At 43.8% G+C, this 25,378-nt stretch overlaps 1 protein-coding gene across 20 annotated transcripts in view; it reads right to left on the minus strand.

Annotated features, from left to right (window-relative positions):
• The window catches only part of PPFIBP1 (PPFIB scaffold protein 1), a 97,778-nt gene that overhangs the window by 23,481 nt on the left and 48,919 nt on the right, over positions 1-25,378 (minus strand). For 10 of the 20 annotated variants that reach the window (XM_085049100.1, XM_085049098.1, XM_085049092.1 and 7 more), the window contains 9 exons: positions 23,460-23,620; positions 21,394-21,599; positions 10,852-10,938; positions 9,524-9,637; positions 8,845-8,976; positions 4,318-4,410; positions 3,749-3,841; positions 1,843-1,957; positions 605-637 (listed from right to left, as the gene is read on the minus strand). In XM_085049100.1, coding sequence (XP_084905226.1) covers positions 605-637; positions 1,843-1,957; positions 3,749-3,841; positions 4,318-4,410; positions 8,845-8,976; positions 9,524-9,637; positions 10,852-10,938; positions 21,394-21,599; positions 23,460-23,523 — 937 coding nt within the window. In that variant the 5' untranslated portion in view covers positions 23,524-23,620. Of the gene's footprint in view, positions 1-604; positions 638-1,842; positions 1,958-3,748; positions 3,842-4,317; positions 4,411-8,844; positions 8,977-9,523; positions 9,638-10,851; positions 10,939-16,057; positions 16,337-21,393; positions 21,600-23,459; positions 23,621-25,378 lie in introns of those variants that run through there. The other 10 variants (XM_085049103.1, XM_085049110.1, XM_085049102.1 and 7 more) reach the window with 5 other exon arrangements.

Here is a 25,378-nt window from a genome sequence, read left to right on the forward strand (position 1 = left end):
TGGACCAGGAGTTCAAAAAGAATGGAAATAATCTCCATTTTTTCCTAAAGATCTACCTCACATACATGAAGTAAAATTCAAATTTCGCTACAAATGTAGGCAGGTGGCCAAACTCACAGAAGAGAAAGGCTTGTTTTAACTTCCTAAAAATTCATGGAAAGCAAACAGAGCAGGAAGAGCATTCTCCTCCTCAATGAAATGCAAGAAGAAAAGAAGCTGCCTGGCTGGCTTTCTAGATGAAAGACATTTAGACACATTGGGCTAAACCAGCAACTGATCCAGTTCCAGTGATTTTCCCTCAGTTATGCTGGCTGAAAATCTGGTTTACTGGATTGCAGCCGCATTTCACTGAGAGGCAACTGCTTTGTGGGCCTTCCTGAGACCCAATCTTCCTTTCTCTATCAGATTTTCTTCAGAAAACTTTGTGTTTCAAGTGTGATATGCTCACCCTTGTTCTCAAATTTTACTGCAAGTGTAACAAAGGGTTATAGATGATGCAACCTAACAATGTTTGTTAGAGCAGTCTTGCAAACACATGCAGAAAACTATTCTGGAAAGCACTTCTGGAATGCAAATGCTCATGGAAAGACACCAGGAACCTTACTTTTATCTTTGAGCTTCTTTTTACAATTTTCATCTGTGCAGGGAAAATCCATTGGATTTGAAGTTAGCATGGAGGTTATGACATGAAATAGCTTTAAAGACAATATTGATACTTAAGGAGTCAACTCTTCCTCACTTCATTCAGCTAATGAGGCAGATAATTTGTTATCTGCAAGCAGCTTTTTTTAATATTAGTCCAAAGCAGATAAAACATGTTTCATCACAGCAAAAGATCTTCTGCTGAGCTATACTGAAGCCCATAAAGCTGACGACCAGAGGGTAATGAGAGTTCAAATAGCTCCCCAGGGAAAAAAGCTCTATATAACTAGTCATGAATGCAATAAAGTCAGACCCTGGTCACATTTAAATGGTTCTTAAAGAAAAAAAAAGAAAGAAAGGAATCACAGTTCATTGTGGTCACTTGTAGTGAGCTCAGGCAGTGGTTTTGAAAACACCATTTCATGAAATAAAATGTGACAATCTACACACAGCATTCTCCTCCTCAGGTCAGGGGAGGAGATTAATCTCTTGCACGTTTCTTTTTCTGAAAAACACAACCTTAAAATCAGCAATAACCATCAGTAAGATATATTTAGAATTGAAATTGCATCAGGTCAAAAAGAGTCTGTGGAAAATTTCTGTGCTGTTTTAACAAAAAAATTCTACTTTAAAATAAGATAAATCCTCAGTCTAAGATTCCCTCAAATAAATACTAACTCAGCTTCTTCTTTACAAGCCAATAAAAGAATTACCCAACATGAAAAATTTTTGTGCTAAATCAAGAATATTTAAGATTTAGACTTAACCAGCACACAAATCCAGAATCAATCCTTGATTTTACCCACTCATAGCTAGGTCTACATCACACTTTGCTCTATTAAATGGCTTTTTCCATTTTTACCAGGAAGTTTCCTTTTAAACAGAATGTTTTTGGGGAATTTGTTGAAATCAGTTAAAAAATTTCTTGGCCAGTTTAAACTGCATCTTTTGAGGCTCCATGCAAGCCACATAAGGAGCTAATTAGAGATTTTTTGTCTTGTTTAAATTTGATCAAGAGCTTGCTGTGACAGTAAGTGCAGCAGTTGCATCATCAACCCTCTAAATACATTTCAAGAGGTAAACATGCAGATAAAGTTTAGGAAAATGGAGGCTTTTATCAGCTATTTCCTGTACAAGGAAACACGACCTCAGTTGAGGTGACTGAGGCAGACATGGTGACAGAGCCTCTCTTTTTCTCACCTCTGTCCAGTATTTCAATTCCTTCTCCTTTCAGCTTGCAAACCAATTTCTCATGCAACCTTTTCACCTCAGCTTCCTTCTGCTCCAGTTTGTCTTTCAGAGCTGACAGCTCATCCTGCAAAGACACACAGACACTCAGTGACAGCTTCCACAGCAGCTGAGATGTTTCCACAATTCCCTCCTAGGAAGCACAGTGGTCAGGTCCTCTGCTGCTGGAAATGACTGAGGACCCCCTGACATTTATCACTGGCTGAGAGTGCACCCAACAAAGTGACTTCAACATCCCAACAGACCCCTGAGCCCATAACAGAGCGAAATCAGGGGGCCTGTGGTCTGAAATTGTCGGTCTCATGTATAATTGGGAAGAAATTTTACATGAAAATTTAAAGAAGAAAGAGCAAAAGGGAGGGGGAAAAAAAACCACCAGTTTTTCTTATTTATTTAACCTTGCAGAGACAGAAAAAGTGCAGGTGATAAGGCTGAATGCTAACATTTCCACACGTTTCTTTTGGTATTTATAGGCATTTTGCATGCTCAAAGCCAAACAATTCTGAAACTGTGCTTACATCAGGCTGAGGACAGTTTCAGAAATAACCACTGCTTCTATGGAAGAAAAATCAATCACAACACCAGCAAGCACATGGACACATACTGGAAAGCAGTTCAGACAAAAACGTGGTACCTCTGCCACAGTTTGGGTTTGCTGATCAAGCATTAGGAAAGAAAGCTTGGAGCTGAGATTCTTGGGAAGAGGACAGATGGTGTTTGGGGGAGTTGGGGTGTATTAGAAAAATGCTGTCAAGTTTTAACTTAGATCTAACCATCTGCACTGGCAAGTGACTGGCACAGATCCATGCATTTAACTTTTTAAAATTTGAGTCAAATCCTACCCAGTTTAGTAACATGTTTCTTTGATGTCCGAGGATATCTGGTGCAACAGCATCATCAAGACAGGACCCTCACTGCAACTGTACCCAACACTGAAAATTTAATTTGTTCAGTTTGTAAACAAAGCAAAACAAGGCAAGACTCATCATTTTGGCATTTACAGCTTCTAAATGACGTTTTAAATCCTTAATGGAATAACTAAACCGCAACACTGTGGCTTAGGTATTTCCCTGAGCTACCCTCAGAAGATCTGTTGCAAATACATAGTGATGTCTGCAACCCAAACTATGGCCCAGCTATGGAATCTCCTGAAATTGGTTCCTGTTTGCTTTAAAGCATCATTAAAAAAAAATAGATCAATCTTAAAACTGTCAAGAAATCAAAGCTTTTTCCACAACAGTGGCTGGGCAATAATTACAATCCTCCAGTGCTCCAAGTTGGCACTGCTTGTGATGGGATTTCTGCCAGTGTAGGATCCATGCTAATCCAAAACAAGACCATTTCTTGGTCACTTGAGAAGCTGCTGTTATACCCACAGGCAACTCAAGCTGCATGTGGCTGTCAGCGTGGATTTCTTCTGCTGAATTAGAAACATGATATGCAAATTTACATGTGGGAGAGGGGACAGTATAAAAGAATCACTATTTCCCAGCTAGTTTTCATGAATACATTTTCTCTAAAAGGGTGATAAAAAGTTCTGTTTGAATAATGGATGTAAGCTACAGACGAGGCAAACTTCCCTTGGAAGGGGAACGATTTTAACCCAAGTCTAATTCCACTGTGTGTAACCTATGCAAGGTTCACAGCCCGAAAATCCTCTCCCCTGCAATATAAAAGCTGTTTACAAGGAATATCTACATAAAGAGCTTTCCACATCTAATGAGGAAGGGCACACTGCATATGGACACACAGCAATTAATGAAGAGCAGAGCATGACAGCACAATGCAGGACAGACCAGCAAAGGGTGGAACATGAAGGGTTCAAAACAGGCCCAGCATTACCCAGAAACTACCACACCTTCAGCATCTGGCTTTTTTGCTCCATCCGCTGCTTTTCATACTGCATCTGACCCACTTTGATTTTCATGCTAGAAAGTTTGGCCATTAAAGACTGGTAACAGAGACAGAGGAGTAAGAGAAAACTAAAGGTAGAAAAGAGACAAGGCTAAATGGCAAAGAGAAGTTAGACACTTAGAGAAACAGGCTGCTAGAAATACTTAAGTGAATGCTTTCTCTTCAGAAGTGGTTTGTTTTTAGCACATTTAGGAGAAAACAAATGCTGATTTTACCTATGGCATATACCTTACATACTGCAGCTGGTGTTTCTTGACACATATGTGAAATAAAGGTCTAAATAGGTAATAAATTTAAAGTTAACAGCAAGGTAAGTTAGCCTTCATAAAAAATAAGGTTCAAGCTGAACACCACAGCATGAAATCTGGGAATAGCCCCTGTTGCTAAGTGAGAACCCCAGGGCCTGAGAGTGCTCAGGATGTTGCAGGGTGCAGGCAAGGATTAGGAAAAAGAGTGAATTCCTAAAGCCAGATTTACAATCCATCCCTGCCTCTTCCCCTTGGCCTCACTTACTTTGGTTGTTTTCAGTTTTTTCTCATATTGGAGTCTTTCATTGTCCATTTCTCCCACCCTCAACCGCAAGTCATTTATTTCCTGGATCAAATCCTGAGTGGAGGGAAAAAGACAACCAGAAACAAGAAAGGTTGAATTCAGTAAACAAAACAGAACAACAGCTAGGACTGTAACAGCAAGAAAATCAGGCATAAAAGGAACTCAGTACACAAAACCACACCACCCAAAGTCAAGTAACTCAGAGCTTCCTAAATATCCAGGGACTGAGTTTCTCAGTTTCTGTGTTCATAGCAGCCACATCCTCCCCTCTGCAGTCCCTCCTGCCCCAGGCTCACCAGCCATCACCTGCTTTTTCAAAATAGGAAGTGATTACAGTGTAAAAATCCGTGTTTCCACCACTTGAAAGAGCCCTCTCACTGACTGCACATTGAGCTAACAGCTCTAAGCACAATTATTCAGAGCTAACAGTATAATTAATAGAGATTTGTAATTTATAAATTAACAAGCCAGCAGCTGACATTTAGAGGGTATTCATGGGTCCCTGGTAACACCTGCCTTCCAGCCCCACACCATACTTCCTAAGCTTACAAGCCTCTGGTTATTATTTTGTGCTTAATGAACCTGATGGTAACAGAGCAGCATTTGCATTTCTTCAGAAAGATCCAAGTTCAATTATCAGAACTATGAGGAAAGTGAAAATATAGAATATGGTAATGCTTTCAGTAATTACTGCTTCTAATCTATGACTTTCTAATTCAAGTACACCTGAAATTCCTCAACGATTGATTTGTTTGGGGCTTTTCTTTCTGCAGCATGATCCAATGTCAAAATATGCTGTGTGGTATTCACTGTTGTCCACATATTTGTCATTTGAACTATGTGACTTTTAAAATACTCAGTGTGACACAGAAAACAAAGCAATCTTACAACCAGAAGCCAAGAGCATAGTATTTTAGAGCAGAAACTAAATTCATCTGTTTATTCTGTTATGGACTTCATGGGGAATCAGATCCTTTACTACTGGTAACTGATTGCTAAAAATGCTATACAATTTCTCAAGGGTTGGATAGGAAAATCTTAATATATTTTGCCCTAAAAATATTTTTAATTACTCTTTTGTGACTGCAGTATTAACCCACATCTTAAGTAATCTACAACACAGTAACTGTAAATGACATTCACTCTCATCTTCTTGAGGCAGAGGAATACAATACACCAGTTCCACACACAGACATTCAGCAGTACAAGAGAGATACTCGAGCCTTGTGTAAATGGGGAGAGGAAAAAGAAAAGGCAAAAAAAAAAAAGGGCTGTGCCCTTGTTACTGAAAAGCAAGCCATGAAATGGGTCTCTGCTGAGCCAGTCAGGAACCTCTGTGCAAACAGCCAACAGCTTTCCCTGCACAGACCCACGAATGGAGCAGCAGCAGTGTGACACAGAGTCTCCCCTTTCCCAAAACCCTTTCCCTCCTGGCTCACACTCCTTGCTCTCCTCACAGCAGGGCCAGGGAGGCACAAAAAGCACACAGCTTCAAGCTGGGGGGGGTCAGAGGTTTCCTCAGTGGCACTGGAAACACAAACTCCAGCCGTGTTTTGCTCCACTCAAACCCACGTGCATGAGAGAGGCTGCTGGTGGATAAATCAGGAAGAATTCCCTGTGAGTTAGCCAGATTTACCCTCTGGCTGCTGCTTCAAAGGCCCTGTCTGGCTAGGGGCTCCTCCCTAAATTAACTCCCTTGTAGGGTATTTTCTTACATAAACTCAGCCCAGCTCAGACCACCCGTGTTCCTCAAGGGAAATAATGCTGGTGTCTGCTGAGAAAGTGGAAAGACTGGAGTAATTCAAAGAACAGAATAATTACAAATCTCTATTAAGCACACAATTAGCTTTGAAAAAGCTGTGTATTTGTGAAGATCCAGACAGCAAATCCTAGAGCACAAAGATCTAGTGAGGCATCTGTTTAGACAAAGAATGGGGAATATGAGTAACCAACCAAGCTGGAATGGGAAGTTGCAACAACAGACATAAGTAACAAATGGATGATATGAAGGATTTAATCAGAATGGTAATTCTGTAGGAGACAGTAGCTCCACAGCTTGTCAGACATCAGTGTTGGGTTTTTTTTCTTTTCCCTAAATAAAACCAGAAGCAATATTCCTAGTTTGTCTTTCCTAGTTAGGGTATGAATCTTTTTCCATTTCGATCACTCCACATAAATGCCATCATGTGTTTTAGGGTCATATATTTTAAGTATTCGTTTAAATACTTAGCTCTTCTAAGATAATTAATAAACAGGAATATCATTAGATCAACACTGAATAAAATACTGTGTACTTCCGAATCAGTACTCCCTCCAAAATATCTCTTAGAAATTTTGTAAGGGCTGAGACCCTTACAACTAATTAGACATTCATATTTTCGCTGAACCAAATGGAAATTAAGACATATTATCCCTTCCAGCGTTTAAGCCTAAGTGTTTTTACAGCTATAAAGTGTTGAAATAAAGAAGAAACCATATAATAATATGTATCTCACTAAACTACATCATTCTGGTTTCCAAATAGGGGGAGAAACATTTTAGTAATAGTTCATTAATTCTGGCAGAAATACCCATGATATAAATCCATATGGTCCCTAATTACAGTAGCTTCTTAAATATAATTTAGGTTATTTTTTATCAGAGTCATTTAGTGTATTTCAAGGTATTTCAAAGAGAAAGGTCTTCATAGCAGGTAAGCTTCTTGCACAGAGATTATAGCTTTGCAGTTCATGGTGTACTCCCCACACTGGAACCATTTTTCTGGGAACCTGTAGCTCCATGTCCACCTTGCTGAGCTGTGCTATGAAGTTATGGAGAGACTGCAGTTCAGGGACGAAACAAAGAAAGGGGGAGTCCTGGAGAACTCTACAATATCCAGTAAAAATAAGTATAGAAACAGAGGAAGCAAATCATTCAAAGCCCAATCACTTTTGTTACCAGTTCTGGAAAGCACAAGGAACCACAGGGTGTTTGCAACCCAGGTCAGAAAACACCTGCTCCCTGTGGTCCTCTGGACCAAACCTTGCCTCCCCAGAGCCACTTCCAGCTGGTGCCAACTCGTTTATCCCTCATTTGGGCTGCTTAGAGTGAGTGTCAGTATACAGAGAGTTATTTACTGTGTGCTGTAATTCATGAAAGAGCCCAGCTCTGTGTGGGCAGAGTCCCAGGGGAGCTGTGAGAGCAGCCAGCTCTTCAGCACACCTCCTACGGATGCAGACCTTCCGTGATTCCCGCCCTTCCCCCTGCCAAATTCCCCAGCAATTCATGCACAGAGCTCATGTGCACTGCCAAATCAGCTGCTTTGAAGGCACTGCTGGGATCCTTCACATAACACCTGTTACCAAACTCGAGGGAAAGGTAACAGGAGGCAACATGAATCCATCCCACAGCTTGGCAGCACCCAAAAGTGCTACACTGCAGGAATGAGCACTGAGTACTGTCACTACCTAAAGAATCACTTTCAAATCTGAAAGTGATACAAGTCATTAGTTTTCAACCTGTGGACTTCTTTGGGTCTGCAGATTACTTCAGGCAGGCCCAAAGAGCAATTCAAAAGTAAGACTGACTTTTGTTCTCGTGCTTGAAATACAAGAGAGGAATGGTGCTTCACTGGAAACTGAGGAGTTGGGAAACCACTGATAGAAGTGGAAAGGGCAATTTTGTCTCCTGTCATGGCAATATGGCTTCTTTCCTTCTAGAAATGAAAGACATCTGAAACATCCACAATCATACAAACACCTGACATTGCAGCTCATTTACAAATCCAGAATTGGAAATTTCGTTCTGCTTCACAGGTAGACTCTGAGGTATTTCTGATATATTCTGGTATTTCTGGTATTATATATCAGCACATATATCAGCACAGCTCAGCTGATACTTGGGTTTCCTGGGTTTGCCCACCTGTTTTGAGGCTTTCTGGCTTCCAACACGAGCAAAGTTCAGCTAGACAGAGCTCAGCACAGAGGGAAATGGCAGCTCCACCTGGCACTGCTCCCCCCTGGCCTCTGCTCCTGGGTTCCAAAAAGGCTGAGTTCTGAAGTCAGGCTTCAAAACTGCCCCACACCGAGTCACCTCATCCTCTGTTACCAACCCCAAGAGGTCTGTCCTTTACTGTGCTGTGTTTCTGCACATGGATGCTTTTTGTGCTTGCACTGGGCTGAAGTGCTTGCCTCAGACATACCTTACTCAGAAGGTGACAGTTTCATGTGGGGTCAGGGGAGAGCAGCATGTTCATGATTTTATTTAAATCCAACCTAAATCCATCCCTCCTGAGATCTGACAGCAAGAATCAAAAACTGCCTTTGGAAATATTCCTTTGTAAAACCAGAATTTAACAAAGAGGACACTTTTTACTTCAAAAGGAACATATTCTAACCTTAAAGATGAATCCCCTTCTTGCCTGGCAAAAAAAAAAAAGCCCCAGAAAATGTTCAGGTAATGTGAAGACACAGATAGCTTTCTCAGTTTATTCTGTTGGGGTTTACTCACCTCTGTGTCTCTGAATCTGTCCTCATAGTCCAATCTATCCTTCTCTACAGATGTAAGCTTTAATTTCAGAGTGGAAATCTCTGCCATAAGATCCAGCTTCTGAGTCTCAAGCGTTGTTCTGCTTAAAAGCTCCTGATTCAAGATAAAGAGGAAGAGAACAGAATTATTCACCCAAGGGGAAGAAATCAGTAATTTATTTTGACAGTTAAAGGTCTCCTTCATGGGGAATAGCATCACCCTCTTCCTTGCACTATTTGAAGCCCTGAGATACAGCTATTATCCATCTGACAGATTCCAGGCACCTAGGATGCATCTGGGATCACAGGGGCACTATCATGGCTGGCTGCCACGACAAGAAAAAAGCCTGTCTGTCATCCCAGTTGCTCTGGGCAGCAAGGAGCTGTGTGGGGAATCCACCCATCCTGCTAGAGGCTTTAATCTGAGGCTCTTTGAAGTTCAGTGGGGAAGGACTCGAGGAAGAGCAGAACTGGATTCCTGCAGTGTAAAGCAGCACTGGGCATTACTGAGTACAAAGACTTTAAAGTCAAAATGGTAGAAAATTATCCCTTAGTTAAGAGACATCAAGGGCTGCAACACCTTGAAGGGCACTACTCTCACCAAAGTTTGTTAAGACAAAAGGAAGACAAGACAGCAAGACAGACGTGGAGCTGTGAAATACCTGCTGCAGCATCTCCTCCGTGGCATTCAGCTTCTCCCTGTGCTCCTCCAGGCAGAACTCCAGATCTCGAATCTTTTCTCCTTGGGCCTCCACCTGGTCTGTAAGCACACTCACCTGGACAGCAGGGGAAAAGGGATGTGTGTTTAGGACCTTGCATCTGTGCCATTTGTGTCAGCTGAAGAAATGTAGGTGAGCAGTAGTGCTGCTTGGGCCAAAGATTAACTGGGACCATGCAGGGAGGAGAAGAAGGAGGAGCTGCAGTGGACACACTTGGCAAAGCAAACAGGAGAGGAGGGAGAGCTCTGCCCTCACACTTACCAGAATTTCAGACAAAGTTCTGGCAGACACATTGCAATTCTGCAGCTCCCCTCCTGACTGGAAGTTTTTACCAGGGGTGGCTGCTGCATTTTACTACCAATAATTAAGCCTTTGCTGTGACAATACATTAACTCAACCCATTAGCTCCTACCTTAACCACCAAATAAACCTCACTGCTTATAATTTATTCTCCTTCCCAAGAGACTGCACACAGTGTACATAACAAGTACTTTCCCCCTTTCAGAACAATAAAAGCAAAGGAGGTTAAAACACACAGCCAGAGGCTGGGTAAGACCAAGACAACACCTTTCAGACTACAGATTTCTGTTTTGCTTTTTCTGAACGAATTTTTTTGTTTTCAACAGGCTCTTCCTGCAGTACTGCTGGGAAGGAGGGTGAGCTGCCTAAAGCTGAGCTCAGTGCTGTCACAGCCCCTAGGCTGGGTCCACATCAGGGAATGACACCTGTGCAGTCCAAGGGGTGCCAGGTATTGCCAGCTCCAACAGCAAGAGGAAGCCAGGTGCCAGAGCAGCCAGAGCTGACCCCATCCATCCATCCATCCATCCATCCATCCATCCAGCCCATCAGCAGGTGAGCAGGACCTCTGAGGAGCTGCTTGTCTCCTTCTGCCCGCTGGCCAGTCCTGCAGCTTTTGTCACCTTTCCTAAGGACAGGACAACTGTCTCCTGCTGCAGACATCATGTGAATTGTTGGGGGAAATGCTGGTCTTAAGGATGCACATGGATGTAAGTAGATGGCTCTGCAGACCTGCTCCGCTAACAAAATTCAAAGAGAACAGAATCACAGACAGAAAGGCCTTCAGATTTTCCCTGTAATCTAAATTCACACCTCTCCCTAATCCGGGCTAACTCTCAGGTACCAGAAGGTCTTCTGAACACTGTCCAAGACATCACAACTGCAAATAAATTCTCAGAGGTTTTATCACATACTATCAGAAAGTCACATGAATGCAAGAGCAGAAAAAAAAAAAAATTTGGGTGACAACTCACCTGCAGAACAAGGGATTCCTTATCATTTTCCAGACGAGCCAGCCTTTCTTGATAAACATCTCCATTCCCAGATATGTGTCCATTAGTCTGGAAAAGACAACAAATATTGCATAGTCAGCTATTGCACCACAGTGTCATCTAATGTTATCAACACACCTAAGGAGTATTTTTCAGCCTGCGCAGTTTTAGAACAGATTTGAAGTATTCTCCAGCCCCCTAAGGGTTACAAATCAAATAAACTGTCAACAAAGGACACACGACCACCATTCAGGAGAGAATTGTTCAGGGGCTTAAAGATGAGAAAGGAAGAACCTTCTGGTGACCCAGTTCTGCAAAATTCACTTGCTGTGCATTCAGCATTTTGCTAACAAAACGTGGACTCATTGCTATACAATGTTAAGCCACACTTGCAAAGAGACAAATACCCTGAGACATTCAGCAAGTGAAAAAAGCCAAACATACAATCTACAAAATGTGAATTATGCTTCTTGCAAGTCATACACACAGTCAGAGACATCCTTTTACATCAGGCACATTCTACTGGGTATGGGTGAACGTCTGCACTCTAAACACATCTCTTTGTAAAGCAGCCTGAGGCTTAAGAGAAACAAGAATACATGTTAATGCTATCAGAGAGTTCAGAGGAATCAGCAACTTTCTTCATAATAACTTCAATGCTCTCGAGCAGCGGGAAGGATTTTATTCTATCCATATTCAAAGCTGTCTCAAAGCACTTCGTGATCCATGCCACAATCAGATCTCAGCTCAGAAAAGCAAGTCTTGTTCCCAGCATGACATAAATTGCTTACAGGAGTCTGAGACGCTGTTCTGAAATCCAGGGTGCTCAGCAGAGCCCCAACACCACTGAGGGGCCCTGATTTGCTCCTGAATATGTGATGAAAAGAAACTGGGTGATTGATCCTCGTGCCCCTGTGAGCCTGCAGCACAACCCTGCCTTGAGAGGCTACCAGCACCACCCAGGAGCTACAAGCCTCCAGCTCCTGCTTTGAATCTCCCCTGATTGCAGAGGATGCCTCAGGAACTCTCCTGGCTGAAACTTCTTTTCTAAGTTACACGTCTGACCTGGGGTGGTGGGAGAAACTGCCTTGTTTGAACCTGAAAGAATAAAACTCCCACCAGCATCACTTGAGGGTCCGACATAAAGCAAACAGGAGGAGATAAAAGTGTTTGAGCTCACCTAGCACTCTCAAGAAATCAGGCTGCAAGTACAAGTCTTATATCACTGAGCAGTACCAAAAGTGTCTCCCAAGCATTCAATTTCGCATGGAATTGTTATTGTGACCATAATATCTCCCCTGAAATCTGCTCCAGCAGACTAAAAAAGGATGCTCCCTAGTAATTTGTACCAATACCTCACCACAATGATCTGAATTATCACCCTGTACCTGAATTATTTAGCAGCACAATACTGACCACCCAGACACTAAGCCCCAGGGCAAAATTCCTCTAAACTTCTGAGTTTGCCATAGTTTCCCCCTGACCTCTACCAGATTTTAGCTCATGCTGTTCAAGATCAGTGAGATCTTTAATTTTGTAACACTTTAATTTAGGTCAAAGAATTCACAATAAAATAAACCTTTTAGCTGTTCAACTAGTAGATTATGCTTCAGATTTTGTGACCTGCTTCACATTTTGTTTTATGTGAAAACAGAACTGAGGGTTTTGTCTACTTCTGCTGCTCTGCAGCTCCCTTGTCCTTTAAGTCCTCCAGTACATCTCAAGCACTTACTCAGCCTCCATGAGAACGGCATCCATATTTTGTAATATACAACACATTTATCAATCCAGTGCACGTGTCCAGTGTAGGAAACTGGTATCCATCCCTCACTACAGGCAGCAGAGCTGCAAAGACACCCCTCCATGCTGCTGGGGCTAACATGGAATTCCTTGCCAAAGGCCAGCCTTGACTCCTTGCCTCCCAACCACCTCATCAACACCCGAACCACTGACCCTCCTGATAGCTCCAGTCAGCATAACCAGACACAAATTCACTGAAACCAAAGACTGCAGGAAGAAAATGTGGGGAGGGGAGTCTTGGTTTCACACCACGATGAAAATGTCTTTAGGATGCTGTGAAAACCAACGAGGTGTGAAAGCAGAACGTTAGTCATTGTGCACAGCATCTTGCCAAGACACCTTTGTTGTTAAACTCCGCTCACATTTGTCAGGAAAAAGCCGCTTGGCTCAGCATGTCATCCTTGGTTTTAAAACTGGAGCATTTGGAGAGGGAGAGTTGAGGCTGCAGCTGCACACTGCCATCAGAAAGAGGTGATGGGAACCCCAAACAGAACAAGGGCAAAGGCTGCTCTCCCACAAACCCAAATGTAAGTGCTTACAGAATCACAGACTCATTAAGGTTGGAAAATACCTTTCAAATCATCAAGTCCAACCATCAACCAGCACCACCACTATGTTCACCACTTAACTCAAGTGCCAGGTCCACACATTTTTTAAATCCCTCCAGGGAAGGTGACTACCACATCCTGTTCCAATGTTTAATAATCCCTTCAGGAAAGAATTTTTTCATAATATCTGACCTAACCCCCAATCCCCCAGCACAATTTTCGCTCATCTTGTCAAACATTTAGGGCAATTCATCTATTCTTTGGGAGAAACCTTGCAGAGATGTCTTAGTTTTGCAAGCTGTGTGTACTGGGTGCAAAGAGCTCTTTTCTGGTTTTTGCCAGAAATATTTTCTAAAATCTGCATAAAACCAGACCTCCTGTAGCACACCAAACCCAGACGTTCTGTGTACAACACAATAATTGTTTGCTTTTTGCCTGAAGTGTTGTAACTTCTGTATAATACCTGGGACTAACTCTTAATGTGAGGTATGAAAAGGCAAGAAAGGCCATGACTTTGGTTTCAGTGGAGAAAATGATGATAGCTGGAGAATGGAAGATAGAGAAAGACCATGGCAGCTATTTCCAAGAGCAGCAGCCTAAGCACTGCTTGCAGTGGTGCAGAGACCCAGGAGCTGCAGGCACTGGACACACAATGCCTTCCCAGATCTTTGCTCTGCGCTGTCTTCAAAGACAAAAAGTTGATTCCTGGCATGATATTCTTCCCAGAGAGATGAAGAAGGAAGAGGGAAGATGAAACATGTGAAGAGAAGAACAGAGCAATGATGGCAGTGGGCAGGGCTGAAGAGAAATGGAGAGGGAATATGCTCAAACACTGGATTTAGGAAAGTAGTACATCATGAGATGGGGTGGAGGGAGTCCCAACAGGAAGGGAAGGACTGCAGGAAGGTCTGAAAAATGGCAGGAGATCTGGTGTGTGCAAAACCTGGGCAAGCAACACAGCATGTCCTTCAGGAGCATCTCTCCACCTGGGAACCAGCATCCTGCCCTGGGACTCAGCCTGGCAACTGCTCACCCTGCACAGCAACAGCTCTGCTTTGGGAGGGGAAGGAAAGAAATAAAACAATAAGAAAAGCAAAAAAGGAAAGCCAAAAATTTGATTAAACAGCAACTGCAAGCATATTTAGGGCACTTGGTAGTTCTGGATCAAATTTGTGTCATTTAAGTCAATAGAGGATTAACATACTTTACTAGCTGTGTAAGAAAGGCTTTGCATTTTCCAAAGAAGGCTCTTTTCATCAGCAACTTAAAATCTATCTTCAATTAAGCAGCTAGACTTTGCATGTATTTTCAATTTTAGGGATTAATTGCAAAAAAACTGTATGGGAAGAGAATTCAGATTTACCAATACCGATTTTGATCCTAAAAACAAAAGAACAGTTGTCACAATGCCACTGAGGCTTTACAGAAGTTTGAGGTCAAGCATTTACTTAAAATGCCTTGTAAGATCAGACCCAGTGCACTTATAAACTCTGCAAGATCAATCCACAGCTAATCTGTTAAACACGTGTGTAAAGCTTTGTCTGTAACCATCTAAGTGTAAAAATCCATGCTGCTCTGGAGGGAATTATTCCTGTAGTAAGTAGATGCATCACCAAACTTTCACAGCTTGCCTGCCTTTCAGTTTTTAATCCCTTTTCCCTGGTTTGGTGAGCACTCCAAACTCCAGGGAAGTTTCTAATGGCTGCTGGTTTAAACCTCCTAATAATAATAATAATTAAAAAAAAATTTAAAAAATCCATTTCCTCTCAGTTGCTGAATTCTCCTTTCAAAAATAAAACTCATTTTTAGCCTACCACAGCTGATACCCTCATTTCCCTTCATTTCCTCCTCTGCTTTGGCAATGAAATAAGCAGCACAAGTCACACTGCTCTTGCTGCATGTGCAGTTTGGTTTGTATGGAAGGAGCTGCCACTCCACAGCATCATTTCTCTGTACAGCAGATTGCACTGACTGTTTTGACCACCACAGTCAAGTCAACAGTTGGGCAAGCAAGCCTTTCCCAACACCTCTTTCCTGACCATCTGGAGTTAAAGTAGAGCTCATCAACATGCTTACACTGTTCAGATCATTACAATACACATTACCTATGCTCAGTTAAACAAAGCTGCTGCTGTTCTGCTTGTTCCCTCAGCTTTAGAGTCCCTTGCAAGAGGGCTCCTCCAGCCTCAGCTACCTCAATGTCACTTGGTGTGCCTTGGGCAGAGCCTCCAGGTTTTCCAAGCCAGGTATCCATCCCCTGTGATACAGACCCATGACAGCTTTACCCTCTGTAAGCATCAATCCCATCCCAAATTCATACTGGTCACACTGTCTGAGCTGGTGTGTAACCAGTTTGTGTGGGAGCCCAACTCTGCCCTCCCAAACGAGCCTCTCCTGCATTTCTGCTTCCCTGCTCGGAATATTTGCAGCCTGCTCCATGTACTCTGGCAGCAGACCCTCTGCCAAGCTTTTCCTAAAGTTTACAGGTTATTTCCTCCTCACAGAATGAGAAGGGGAAAAAAACCCCAACCAACCACAAACCCACTCAAGCCCCCCACATTATATTTTAAAGGTTTCGCTACAATAAAAGTGAATTCTGAAAGAGAAGCAGCTGAACACAGCCCTTCACTCTGAGGCATTTACCTGAAACATTCTAAAAGCATAAACAACACGCTGTTGAATAGGGAAGATGCAACCTTTCCACAATATTCCGTTTCCTCAACAGCAGCCCAGCTGGTGCCTGATCCACGAGAAGGATGAGAAGCTCATTCCCAGCGTTGCCCAGCTATGGTTGTCACTGGGAGAAACACAGGAGCCAGAGCAAGCAGAGCTCTCCTTACCTTATTTAGCCAGACGCAGTGTCCGTGAATGTCCCAGCTATACTCCATGCTGGTCATGACTGCTTTCATGCATTCACGGCCGCCACAAGCCGAGGCTGAGGGCTCCGGGCTCCCCTGAGCCGAGGTGAAGTGCCAGCAGGTTCCCTCGCTGAGCCGAGGATGGAGGCGAGCAGAGTGGGAGACGTGGGAAGCAGAGCCCGCGGAGCAGCAGCGCTCCTCAGGCGGAGCAAGCAGCTCTGGGGAATTAACACATCAAAGCCCGGCGAGAAACTCTTCCAGCCCGGATCCCGGCACGCTCAGCAGGAGGATGCAGGCAGGAGGTGCAGAGCAGCACAAACCTGAGCGGGAGCAAGGACAGCCCCGCGCAGGTGGCACCCGGCCATCCCCACCCTGCTCGTGTCACCAGCGCAGCCCCCTCCTCCGGACCCTCCCGGCCCTGCGGAAAGCATCCGGCCCAGCAGCACCGGAGAAAAGAGCAATTCCCAGCCCTTCACCTGGCTACAAAGTCAACAGGAGGAGCTTTCCTATTAATTGTAAAAGCTGCAGCCACACATGTAATTAATTCACTTGCAGGCGCCGAGAAAAAATGGAACAAGAAGACAATCCAGGTCTCACGAGTGGATTGTCCCAAGTTTATGTCACACTTCAGAATGACATAACAAGCAACAACAACCAACCTCTGTCCTAGGGTTCGAGTTTCAATTGACCCAGTACTAGCAGCAGCATGACAAACTATGAGTATTTTTGACCATAGAGCCCAGCTCCGAGAGTCCTGTGATTATCTCAAAAAACAGCTTTATTGTTAAAAAGAAACATCTCTAACTACCATAGACAGAGAAAAATCTCAAAACCATGAATACTGAATAACCCAGGAGATATCAGGAGAGCAAAGGATGAGCAGAGGCTGTGCTTTTTAAGCCAAACTGATTCATTTTGGATTGGGAATGGTGATTTTTGATGGATTGTTCTTACTGCCAATGAACTCATCCCTGATGCATGAAGATGCCACACCAAGGCATGCTCTAAATGAGCCCTTATTAACTTCCAAGTGTTAAAAACACACCAATCTGGATGGTCACCTTCAGCAAGAAGCAGGGTCCTGTGTTTCCAGAACTTTGGGAGGTGGATCTCACAGGGACAAAACACACTGCCAGCAGGGAGTTGATGATGACAGGCTGACAAGGTATCACAAGATTCCTTTCATATTCCTTTCATACTGCAACTTGAGGAGAGATCTCAAACACCCTGGTGCCACACATTAGCATAGAACCTTTTGATACCTAAACTCAACATAAGCACAAGCTGAATCAAATGACTGCACTGTACACCCACACCAGGATAATCAAACAACAAACTTGGGTTTGAAGACAAGATTTTTTTTTTCCATGAATAAGAGATGATTTCTGGCTAACCAAACTGCTTCATCCACTTGGAAATCACCCTCTTGTCCAAATAGGTCAGCATATCTCTGTAAGATTACAAGCTATGTCTATCCAGCAAGGAAAATTTCTCTCTGAAAGCTAATATCCCCTCATATTAACTCTCATTACTCCCAACCACTCTCTGGAAGAACCAACTTAAAGAAAAAATGTCAAAATCTGAAGCTGGTCTGTGAGGCAGTGGCAACACACTGGATTGCATGAGCTGCTATGGATACTATGGCTCAATCATCATCCTCAGATGAGCTGAAAATGTTCTGTGGTTGGACTTGATGATGATCTTAAAGGCCTTTTCCAACCTTAATGATTCTTTGATTCTGTATGATTCAAGAAACCCCCAGAGGCCATAAAGTTTTGCTTGATCTTAAAGTCAACTTCAGAAATTCTCTTATGGAGCGAAAATAATTATTAAAATACGCATTCTAATATATATATATATATTTAGATTCAGAAAGTCACTTCCAAAGTCAAAGCCACAGCTGCTCTTGCTATGGGTTTTAAAGAAAAAATATTATATTATCCAGGCCCTTTCATTCCAGGGGCACATCCTTTAAGGGGGAGAAGGCACACACCAGGACCCACATACACAAGTTCAGATCAGGAGCATGGGGAAAATGGCTCTGAGGTGTGGGAAGGCACTGTCCACCCACTCCTACCCTTCACTCTTCTTTTTAACAAGACACAGTTGGTTTCTTCTTTCTGGGAAAGTTGTTGCATAAGATGTGTTTTTTTAAAAATGCAAAAAAAACCCCAACCACTTTCGAGAAAAGCAATAACCAGAAGGAAAACTGTCTCTTGTTTGTTTCAACTGAAGGAAAACCAGAGCAACACTCATGACTGGGAGCAAGGTTTGCAAGAATTACTCTTCAAGAGATGGATCTATCAACTTCCAGCTGGACACAACAACAGGGCTGGTCTTGCAAAATGTGGTGTTCATTTAAAACAGTCTTGCTACTGGTGCTGATGCTAGAGATTACTCACACACTGCCTGTACTGAAGCCAGAAGCTCCATTTTCACACAGTACAGCATTTGCTTTATTAAGGCACACACTGGAATACACCAAACATTTCTACTAATCAAGAGTATTCTGAAAAAACTCCAGAACTCTGGAATAGTTACAACCTGGCTACGGATTTCAGGCCTGGTTCCCAGGGAAAGCACAGAATCCAAACACGTTTGAGCTCAGAAAGGTCTCAGTCCCCTTCCAGCCTTGGAACAAATGGCCTCGTTTGTAATTTGCCCCACGACATTGACCTGCCCTCCATTTGCACATGGAGATGCGAGCAGGATTTCAGCAGCAGACATCAGCTCTGAGCTGCAATGACAAGTTATAGTTAAATTGGCTTCCTTGTGCAGCACAGAGCTGCATGTACAACTTTCCCCAGCTCCCCATGGGGACCATCTGATGGATTCTCTTGGAAGAGCTGTGCCAGATGTCCGGGCACTATATGTGTGCTGTGGTGTCACGTGGCCATCTGGCACCCACCCGTCCAAACAACAAAAAGCAGCATGAGGTGTTCGAACCCACTGGCTCTTTGTGAGTGCTTGCACAGACACACTGAGAGAGGCAGAAAGGAAGAGGATCAAGGACACAGGGCAGCCCATTCTGGCATGGCAGGACTGAATGCTCTGCCCTATTTTACAGAAACTTAGGGAGACCGCTGTCATCCCCTTTTCTCAACATGGTCACCAGTGGTTTGGCTGCAGGAGCCAGGGGAGGATTTTTCTCCTGTGACACACTATCTGGCAGCAGCAAACACTATTTTTGTTTTCCTGTGAGACACAAGAGGCTTGCTTACAGCTCTGCATGGGATGTCAGAACAGCAGTTCCAGCATCCTGGTGGATGCAACTTTGTGCATGGAGGATTAAACCGGTTTCAGACAAAGAAGGTGTCTGCTCTTCCTCTGTAAGGATGGGCATAGTTGCAAAAAAAATATTTCCTGCAAATCATCCAGGCACTTGATGTGACACCTCCCTGCTCAGATAGGGACTGGTGACACTGGTGACACCTGCAAATCCCATGGCTGGAGCACACTATAAGTGGAATGTTAAGTCTCTCCTATGAGGGGCTTTAAGGATGACAGAGAATACAGGGGAGTAATTTGAGGCAGAATAAGGAATAATTGAGGCATGGATGGAATAGCTATTTTGTGCAACCTTTGGTACTCACATCCCCTGCACATCTTTTCCAGTGGTTGGGAGGCATTAAACTGAATGGCACAAGAGAGCCTTTCCTCTCTCACTGAGCCCATGGATGAAGTAAAAACCCACTGCTGTCTCACTGCCGTTAGGTGATCCACATCACGCGGGTCTGAAGGACCCCATTCCAGACCCCACCAGCCAGGCACCTCTCAATCACACATTTGCCATCACAAGGGGCAACAACTGGTCTCCACCTCATAAATCTCAGCAGGCACTGCAGCCTCAGCCATGCTGCTGGGCCCCTTTACTCCAGAATAACCTGCAGGGTGGATCAGCACCACTAAACATGGACTACAGATGACTGTGAAGATCATGGGAGAGTGCAGTTTCCAAGGCTGCTTATTTGGCATGTTTTTTGCTTGTGAAGGCCACAGTTGCATGAAACCTGTGATGTGCCTCAGCATGTGCTCCCCAGAGAGCAGCGAGTAGTTACAGCGATGTTCATGGCTGTATGTTACACAGGCAGGGAATGCTGATGTTAGCAGGAACTCTGCCTGTGTTAAAGACCTGACTTCAATGTCACTCTTGTCTCCTCCTCCTGATCTCAGCGTTGGCTGCCACGCTTTGGCAGTGGGGGTGAGATCCAAATCCCACTGGAGGCAGTGGGAGAGCTCCCACGTGCTTCATTAAGTTTCAGGCATTTCCAAATGAGTAGTTCAAAGCAAAGATTAAAAGAAAGGAAAAAGAAGGCTCTCCCTTCAGATCTTTCTGCAAGGGCTTTAGGAGCAAGTCCAAGGTGCCCATCTGTCCCTGCATTGCTGTGTTCAGCCCCCATGGCAGCAGATGGCACAAAGGGCAGCCCTGCACCCTGCAGTCCTCTGGGCTGCAGCTGAGCACTGAGATAAATCCACTTGTTGAGATAAAAACACTTTCTGCAAGATCAGCAGAGCTCCCACGAGGTGCGATGCTTCCCCAAAACCTGCACACACCCAGACCACCACAACACAAACCCTGCCACACACCACGAGCACAGGAACTCTTCCTTGGCCCTGCTCAGAAGTCACCAGTCACCTCCAGGGCACCTGGAGGCAAAACCAGCAGCTCCTTCGAAAATGATGCTGTTTTAACTCACCTTTTGGGAAGTACAACATCTTATTTCCCAGGGTAGTCTTCAGGTAACCTACACTCAGATAATCTTTGATTTTTTTGGGAAAACCAAGTCTTGGGGAAAGAACTGCCTAGTCAGTTATATTTATGTGTATTTTCAAAGTGAGGTGACAAAAACTGGTCGATTCACAAACAGAGAAAATAAAAGTTTGGTTTGCTATCCAGATTAAAGGGATTTTGAGCGTACACCACGTTATAAATCAGGTAAGGAAGCTCAGTAATAACAATGGTCCCCATAGAAAAAATGCTGCCAAAATGCTTTTTACTGAAAAGTATTCAAAACAACTTTCTTGCCCCACCTAAGCATCTGATTCTTTAAAAAAGGTCTTTCTTTCCTCAGCCCTCTGAGATGAAACTGTAGTTCCCAAGTATTGTTTGCTCCCTAGATTGAGGCACCAGTGGTACATCAGACAGCAGAAGCCAACCCACTGCATGAGGCTTTTCCAAGACTCCACAGCAGCATCTCCAAAACCAAATTTCTCCCCCGATACCCACTCTAAGCTTTATAAACAGCTGTGTAAAACAGAGCCAGTCTAGCCAACATCCAAAACGAGCCTGGTGCAGGTGAAGCAAGGTGAGACTGTACCATTTGACTTTGGAGCCATTCGATGAGAGCCTCTGCCGTGGAATCCGGGATCTGGCAGCGCAGCCCCTCCCTCTCGTCCGCTTCCATCATCTCCAGCAAGCCCCGCAAGTCCTCCACGAGGTGCAGAGCCCGCAGGCTCCCCATGAAGGGGGAGGTGGGGGACTGGCAGTCAAAGATGCCATTGGAGTATTCCAGCGCCTTGGAACCTGCGGGGAGCAAAACCGCATGTGGACAGGTCAGACACAGCCCGAGAAAGGGTGGGGGTTACTCCTGGTAGGGTTTTTCCCAAGCAAACTCAGGGGAGGCAAGCTCCAGCAGGAAGGAGGTGAGCTGGTCCACAGCGGGTAGGAATGCCACAACCTGCCCATGGGGTCAAGGCTTGGGCTGGGCTCCTGCTGCCCGGGATGAATTCCTGAGGCAGAAGGTGCTGCCAGGGAAGGAACATCCTCTGCCAATGCCTTGAGTCACCCTGCAGGCACTGAATGATCCAAGTCACCATCCTGTGATGGTGTCCAGAGGAAATCATGCCCTGCATTTTCCATGCATTTTCCATGTTCTGCTGCTCCAAGGCACTGGAAATTTTTTAAAATAAGAAAGAAAAAGATGAAGATAAATTAAAATTGCTTCTGCACGGGAATAAATTTTAAACCCAGCAATTTGACATGGTAGCACTGACATTTGCATGTTAATAAAGAGAAAAATCTCTCATTTGCATAAACTCACAGGATGCATATTTGACCTACATTAGAAGTTGCTATATATTAAGTGAGAAAGGAAACTATGAATTTAGGATTAAGGTTGATTTAAGTCAACCTAGCTAATTCCAACTGTAATTCCAGTGCACTGATTTGTGACCTTAATTCTGTAATACCTCGTCACAATGAGATGTGTTCATGACAGACCTTCTTTTGGGCTGTCAGCTTTTAGAAACTACAAGGATATGCCATATATGCACTTCCATGAACTTTCATTCACCCCATCTGGCAAGCCACAAAAATGCAAATATTCTGCTAAATTCCCATTGAAAACAATAGAGAGAAAAATAACCTCAGCAGCACAGCAGCTGATATCCCTTTGTTATATTCCTTTATAGGTCTATTCACACACATGGGTAAATGAAGTCCTTGGTGACTAAATCTTCCAACTTCACATTTTGTTTTTATATTAAACCTCATCCTGACATAACCAGCTTGGGCTCTTGGAAACACAAATACATGATTAGATCCAAACACCAGTGTCTACTTATGGAAATTACTGAAGTCACAGCTTACATGTATTTTTAGAGATCATCATGATCAAACTGAATCCCCTTTACATGTGTTCCTGCTATGTGTCTTTAATATCTTTAGGAAAACTGCAGGGAAGAGTCCCTGTTCAAAGAAAGCACACATGGTATGATTATTTTTTCCCTATGGAAAATTGTTTAAGTGGAACTACTGAAAACTTTATAACTGTGTTGCTATACTTGGGAGGGTATTTTTGACTATTGACTTCTTGCTCTTTCCTTCCTGTGTGTTGGGTATTTATATCATTTTCTAACTCACCAGACTCAGCTTAAAAAGCAGAGGTTGTATTCTTTGTGATGCCTCTCCCTGGGCATTTTATAATTTACAGGTACTTATAAAAAATCCAAATGTTCAAGGCAGGTCCAAATCAAACATCTGGACCCAAATCACTCCAATTTTGGGAAAAAAAAAATAAAGAAAGAAAGAAAGAAAGAAAGAAAAGAAAATTCAATTCACGTTTTAACTCTTCCAAGTTGAGGGAAGTTCAGAGTAGCCACTGTTGTCCTTGACTCTCCTGGTGCTCCATGCAAGAGCTGAACTGCCACTGCCAGCAGCTCTGTGAGAGAGGGCAGGAGCAAACCCAATTCATGGAGAAGGCAGGAGCAAACCCAATCCTTGGAGCCTGTGAGAATCTCTGCTCACTCCAGTTAACTCTAAGCTGTAATTGAAGGCACCAAAAGCAATTCCCAGCAAATCCCCTTCTCCACCTGGAACTCTGTCCTCCCGGTGGGAGAAAGGAGGACCCAAAAAGCAAAATAAACACCTGCCCCAGGTGTTTACCTGCTATAATGCCATCCATCTGCTCCAGGGCCGCAGCGAGCATGTCACTTGCATCACTCATCATCTTCTCTCTTCTCAGGAGCAATCACCAGCTACACCATAAGGAGCAGTAAAATGCCGATGGTATGAGTTGGTCCAGAGACTCACGCCTGCAATTTAATCTGCAAAAGAGAATTTAATTTCACTGCATGTTCCCTGAATTCAGGCATCACTGCTGTCAGATCAGCAGGAAGATTGGGGCCATTTGTTGACCTCAACAAAACCCAGAGGTGTTCACCACCAGGATCGAGGAATCAGAGCACCAACCTGATGACCCAGTTTCTAATGGCCCATGCCACAGGCCCATGCCACTGATAGGGCATGCCCAGAACACCTCAGAAATCCCACATGGCACTTCCAGGAAGCTCACATAGAAGACACAAGCCTTCTATCACTAAAAGGGAGCTGCAACTCAGCAATAAACCAGGTGTGTGTGTGCTGTAATTTTCTCCCCAAGGAACAGAAAAACAGAAGTCTGGCCACTTGTCTGAGATTTTTGGATGTCTGACAATCCAGAAGTTCCAGGCATGGAACTGTGTGCCTCCAGGCAGGATATCTCAGGTGCCCATGACTCACTGGCTGTCGTGTACATGCACAGGCTCTCCCTGCTCTGAGTTTAGCAGATTCACATCGCAACAATGCAATCTGATCTCACTCTCAAACTTCCACAAGCCAGATGTGGTCTCCAAAGGAGTATTCCCAGCAGTCTGGAAAAGCAAGCCTGCCCAACATGCTGCCCACAGGTGAACAAGTAGACAAGAATCCCTGATGGGCTACAAAGTCAATTTAAGCAGATGCTTAGGAACTCAGCTGAAGTGGAGCTGCAGGGCTCAGAGGCATTCCCAACCCCTCCAGCCCAGCACAACGGACACAAACCACCAACACGGCCCAGATTGCCTTGGCTTTCATCTAATACACATGGGACTGCCCCTGCTATAAATACAGCTAGGGAACAAAGCTAAACAAACACCAGGAAGGAAAACTCGCTTTAACCTTTGCATGCCCTGCCATTTGGTTTTTGTATTAGGCTGCACCGCTGCTGACATTTGCCCCAACATGAGCAATTAAGAAAGTACTTCATAATATCTCTGGCGTAAGTCCTGGAAAAGAGTTTAATTAAAAAAAATCGAAACAAAAATCTGTTACAAACGGATTTTTCCCTCCTACGAGTCACCTTATTGGTCTGACCCAGCTGGGAAGTAGCTCTCATTGGAGGCTGCCAGCCAGCTCTGCTGAAATGCTATCCTTAAAATGCCAACAAACATTTCATCTTCCACAAAAACATTTTTATTACATGAAGTAAGTCCAAACCCTAAGGTAACCTTTGAACGACAGCACAAAGACTGCTGAGCTTTTGGCAAATGCCTGGTTTTCTTACATGGTTGTCACAGGGAGAAAAACCAAGAGACCTTTAAACACTAAAAATACCTGTAAGTGAAGATGCTGCATAGCTTAAAAAATGCAGTAACATTGTAACTGAAGACTTTCAGCCTTCAAGGAAGAAGCCCCCAGTTTTAAACACCATGTAAACATTCAGCTTCAATCAGTATAATACCTGCCATAATATGCAGATCCTGCAAGACAAATGGCTGGGTGCCTCCACATCTGATAAAAATGAGCAGAAAATGCAGCTTTTGCACACACATTCACTTGGACAACACTGAAGATAGTCTCTTCTTTTCTGCTTAAGATTTCCTGGCTCTGATATCAGGCCCTGCTCAAGCATGGGTGTCTGTGAAGGCAGAGTGTGAACAATCTGCCATGGATTTCCCTCAAAGGGCAAAGAACACACAAGAAAGCCTGGGGCTTCTGCAGCCCCAGGCAAAACACTGATTCCTCACAGCTCTAGGTGGAAAAAGACCAACAGCACAAAGCAACCA

Source organism: Lichenostomus cassidix, chromosome 1Aa (genome assembly GCF_008360975.1).
Source record: "Lichenostomus cassidix isolate B80296 chromosome 1Aa, HeHo_3.0, whole genome shotgun sequence".
NCBI lineage: Eukaryota > Metazoa > Chordata > Aves > Passeriformes > Meliphagidae > Lichenostomus > Lichenostomus cassidix.